Below are 5434 nucleotides of genomic sequence, written 5' to 3'. Positions count from 1 at the left end.
CTATTAAAAACATAATGAAAATTGATGATTACCTACTCTCATTTTGGAATACAATTAAGAGGAAGTTGATGGTTTCCTATTAAAACTCATTTACTAGAGAAAAAGAATAAATAAATAAATATTAGATGAAACTCATTTACTATAGAGTAAAATCATCATCTACCTCTTACTTAAAAAAAAAAAAAATTATCAGATGATGTCTGTCATCAATTTTGAGATGACAATCATCAATTTAAAAAATCATCAATGATGTTTGTCTTCGTTTTGAGAATACCATTCTAGACCTTTTTAAAAAATGTCAATTAGGTAAAAACATGTCATGTCATGTCATTCTTAGGCCTTATTAAAGCAAATAGAGTAGGTAGTTGTGGACTATTTGCTAATTGGTGATCAGTATAATACATATATTGAGTGGAGACTCCTAGTATTATTTGATAATACTGTCTTTGATTCTCCTTGTAAGATGGAGTTGGGGGACAACACTAACACAAACATATGCTCCAACATAATCATATCTATTCTATTTATGGCGTTCTATTTATGTTTCTACAATTACGTACACAAGCTTAAAATAGGTCTTAAGCGATCTCCAAGAAATATTTGCTCTGCTTGTTTCAGTAAAATTGTATAGATAGTTAGGCCAATCTGGCCAAGTTATCACAGACACCCCTCATAGAAGGTCTTTTTTCAGGGACCTCAGCAACACAAGCAAGAGCAATCTTCATTACTGCAACAATTTCCTCTTCCATGTCCACATCCGGAGCTAAGAACCGATCTAATACATCATGCACTGGATTCCTTTCCTCAATGCTGATCTGAAACCATTCAACTAAATCAACATCTAGAGAACCAGTTCTGATGTATGGCATTTTTGCAGAAATCATCTCCAGCATTATCACCCCAAATGAGTACACATCGCATTTCTGGGATGGCTTGGCAACTTTAGTGGCTTCAGGAGCATTGTAGCAAGGTCCTGCTGCCGCCATTGAGCTTGCCCTCCTCTGCACATAAGGAGAATTCTGAAGTGATGATGTGTCAGTTGTGATTTGTTCAGGTTGAAAGGATAGGGATTCTTCGGTTACTTTGGCGAGGCGACCGAGTCCGAAATTGGAGATATGGGGTTCCATGTTTGGTCCAAGAAGTACATTGCTAGGCCTCATGTCTCCATGGACATATTTTCTGGGACTATACTCATGAATATAAGCCAAACCTTTTGCCACGCCTATCATGATTCTGAGACGTACAGGCCAAGAAAGGGGTGTGAAGGATACCATGCCTGCTTTTCCTAGCAAAGCCATATATCACATGTGTTAGAATAAGCACTCATCATCACAACGAAAAGTTATATGAGCAACTTACCATGAATTGCAGTAGCAAGGTCACCGTTCGGAATGTAATCATATACAAGCAGCTTCTCATCTATTGACCAGAAATATGCCAAAAGAGTGGTGATATTTGGATGCTTCATCTTTCCAATTGCTTCAATTTCTGTTTGAAATTCCTTGAACCTCTGGGAACCTTGATCTCCAAGTCTTCTCACTGCTAAGGTTCGTCCATCTTCAAGAACAACTTTATACACAATCCCAGTTCTACTCTTACCAAGAAGGAAAGCAGAGGCTTTCAGCAGTTTGTCAAGATCTAAATTGACATGCATGACCAGTTTCACAAATTGGTAATGTCCTGGATACTCCGAACTATGTTTTGCAAAGCAGAGCAAGTCCTTTGTAGGGATAAGTTTCTGTTCAAAATGTTGACTGACTTTACAAGCACAGTTCTTATACCATTTGGAGAACAATAGGCCAGAAAGACAAATCCCAAGAATGATACCTGAAATGACAAAGAACACCGTAGATGTACTAGAGTTGCTGCTCCGACTTGAATTATGAAGCGGATTATGAAACAAGGACTGGAAATTTGAGTCTTCAGTACTAAAAGAACATGAGATCTTCATCGGCGGTCCACAGAGAAAAAGATTGCCTACAAAAGCTGTTGGTCCTTGATTGATTAGAGATCCAACCTGAGGAATTGGTCCACTGAGATTGTTGTAACTGAGATCAATGTAAACTCTCTCAGGAAGGTTTCCTAGGCTTGCTGGGATAGTACCATTAAACAAGTTGTGAGACATGTCAAGAGTTGATCTCAAATTCCACAAGTTGCTAATGCCCTTGGGGATGGAACCACTGAGCTTGTTGAATGAAATGTTGAGCTTTTGAAGATTTGCCAAACTGGTGATACCATCTGGAAGGGAACCAGAGAAATGGTTTTGAGCAAGGACAAGACTCTTTAGTCTCCTGCACCGAACTATAGATAAAGGTATCGAGTCATTGAAGGAATTCTGTGAGAGATCTAGTGTTTGTAGGTAACTGAGCATCTGTATCTCATCTGGGACAGACCCGGATAATGAGTTTCCTGATAGTACCACACTCTGGAGCTCCTTTGCATTGAAAAATTCCAATGGCAGTCTTCCGAAGAGCCCGTTGTTTCTCAGGTTCAGACGGCAGAGAGCAGAGAGGTTCCCAAGAGCAGGAGGGAAAATCCCAGAAAGATTCTTGTATGGAAGACTGAGAGATACAACTTTATCTTGTGTGCATGTAACTCCATTCCATGAACATGGGGTTTGGTCTGAAGAGTTCCAGCTACGGAGAGAGCCTTCGGCGTACTCAGTTAACGATTCTTTGAATGAAATCAGTGCTAATCCTTCTTCATTTACACAGCTTACAAATGCCGGAGAGTTGAATGCAAGCAAAACCAGGAGAAGCACTTGCACTAAAACCATCGTACAGTGCTACAAATAGGCAAACCTGACACAAAGATCAAAATGGGGTTTGGTATGGAAAGCAGAAAATGGAGGGAGAGAATGACATATATGACAGTTTGTACTTACTGCTGGATCTTCAGTCACACCTTTTTGTAAGTGAATTGTGAAACTTGTAATGAAGCTGAATTACACCTTTTTGATAAATTCTGCACTTTCTTCTAAGATAAGCCTGAATATATATGATAGACTACTCATAAGTAAGCATGTAGAAAGACAATTATGTAAAACTAAGGAACTTTAATCAATTGTTTAACCATTAACTATGAAGAGGACAGATTAATGGTGTCAAATCTGGTCTGGTCTGGACCATCCTTGTCATTTGAACGCAATTGGAGGCGAGGTATATGTCTTGATTGGCGCTGAAAGTGCAATAAGATTATATCTGGTGTGATGAGTTTGACCAAATATGCCAGTTTTACTTTGGAATTTTCAGCTACAGCTTTTGTTTGGGTATGGTCAGTGACGAAATTTTGTGTATCACAACCACATCGAAGTAGACCATCATTATGACTTGTGTTTTGAAAGAAGCGAAGTTCTATATATGGTACATCAAATGTAGACCAATTTTCTGTAGTCGTGGAGTAACTCGGAATCAACCTAAGCTAGTCTACTAGTGTATGAAAAGAGTGTATTCAGCGCACCCGGGTGCGCCGCGCACCCGTTCATCTCCACCGTCCATTTGACGCGGACTTTTGATTTTTCAAAATGGACGGCCGAGATAGACGGGTGCGCGACGCACCCGGGTGCGCTGTATAATTTTCGGTGTATAAAGCCAGTCACATTAATCTACCGTAGACGAACAACATGCAATGTGATGGGGTGTCATCAATTTCATTGTAGTCTGGTGGCATTAGATTAGATTAGTTCCCACAAAATTTGCTGGGGCAGGCAGTATGCTTAATCAAACATGAGAAACTTACACAATATGTTGTATACGAATATTGTATAACACAATATGTTATTGCATGGTTAGATGTGTTAGTTTGTTATTCTAACACAACCAACACCTAAACCCTTAAAGATTAGTGTGCAAAACAAACAATGATTGCACTTGAACGAAGAGAATGAACCCGATTGGAGACCTCACGATGATGTCTAGTAGCTGTCACTGCATCCGTCGTGACGATCTTATAGCTTTATGATGAACTTGTCTAAACTAAACTCTTGTGCACCATCAATGTCTAAACAACATTGATGTTGTCTTGGACCAAAAATTCAATCCTCCAAGGAACTTGAATATGACCATTGACACTATCTAGAAGGATATTTGAGTGCCCTTCAACTTGAATGCTACGACAGTGAAAGATACTAACGAGACAACAAAATTAACCTTCATGGTGTTGGAAGCTTCCATTCCATTTGTTGGATTTGAAGACTAATACTGCTGAGTCATCTGAGCAGCTATTTGAACAGTATGTTGTGAGTAGTAGTAACTTGTAAAAGATAAGAGCATGCATTTCTGGTAAAGAGATGATCAAGAGATTGTTCTTGATGCCAAAAAGCACAGGTTCTATGTAGGCTAAGTTCTTACTCGCTCTCTTGTTCCGAGTCTATATCTATCAGTTGCCATCTAAATAATGTCACTTTCGAGACATATTAAGACTGAACATAGCTTTTTTTATCAACTTGGTTCTAGAATGAGCAGGCAAATTATTAGTTTGCTATAGAGAGGCTGATAATTTTAACAGAAAGCCTGCCGTTTCCAGCAGGACACCAAACTAGTTCATCTTGCAATGCCTAGTAAAAGGCAATAAGGCTATAGAAAAAAGAATCTAATGAACACAATATCATTATGTACATAGATAGGAAGCATAGGAACGACCCAGGCACCACACTATGTAGTCACAAACTCTTGTCATTCAGATCAATTTGTGATCTTTACTGATCAGTAACAAAGTTTGGAAGTAGAACGGGACATAACCAATTGACGTGCCGGAGTAAATGTCAGTTCCATAACCCACAGTCCATCTTATAAATTTTGTTAGCAAAGTTCTAGCTCCTAGAATACAGTACATTTCCCAGAGGAAAAGGCAGAAGTATGTTTGTCCTGGTCAAGACTCGAGAGAAAAGAGCTATGCCTATATATTGCAGTCATAACTAAACCACTAAATATCAGGTTCAGAAAGGAGTATCCAACCAAGTTGAGCTAGTTCCACCTTACAAATCTATTCCGTAGTCCTTAGACTAAGTCCTTTACTTCTAGACTTTTAGGTAGAGGGCTTTTCGGATCATTGACCCAAAAAAAAAAAAAAAAAACCTTACTTGAGCAGTATGAATTCATGAAGTTGATCAGAAATAATTTTTGATGCAGGGAATAATTTTCGCAGAAAGAGAGAGATATATATATATAGGCCGGATATGGAGCGGACGTCCACACACTCGGCTTAAAGTGCGGACGTCCGTCCGTTCTCCACCCTCCGGCGCCGGCGACGACGCGCCTCCACCCCAGAAGACTCCACCAGCGTCCCCGATCACTTTCCCTCCCCGGCGAGTCCATTCTTTTCCAGTTTTCCGGCAAGATCACCCAAAACTTCAAACAAGATCAATCTCGCCGGAAATTGGAAAAGAACGGACTCGCCGGGGAGGGAAAGTGGTCGGGGACACTACTGGAGTGTT

General features: G+C 39.8%; 1 protein-coding gene across 1 annotated transcript; it reads right to left on the bottom strand.

Annotated features, from left to right (window-relative positions):
- Positions 1 to 635: 635 nt before the first annotated feature.
- Positions 636 to 2776, bottom strand: LOC101301162 (probable inactive leucine-rich repeat receptor-like protein kinase At1g66830-like). The gene is made up of 2 exons (XM_004309689.1): positions 1360 to 2776; positions 636 to 1285 (listed from the first exon to the last, which is right to left on the bottom strand). The coding sequence occupies exons 1-2, from the start codon at positions 2774 to 2776 to the stop codon at positions 636 to 638; spliced, it is 2067 nt and encodes a 688-aa protein (XP_004309737.1).
- Between the last annotated feature and the right edge of the window lie 2658 nt (positions 2777 to 5434).

This window comes from Fragaria vesca, unplaced genomic scaffold (assembly GCF_000184155.1).
Source record: "Fragaria vesca subsp. vesca unplaced genomic scaffold, FraVesHawaii_1.0 scf0513031, whole genome shotgun sequence".
NCBI classification, from domain to species: Eukaryota; Viridiplantae; Streptophyta; class Magnoliopsida; order Rosales; family Rosaceae; genus Fragaria; species Fragaria vesca.
The sequence above is the reverse complement of the archived record's forward strand: the minus strand, read 5'-3'. Positions and strand labels throughout refer to the sequence as shown.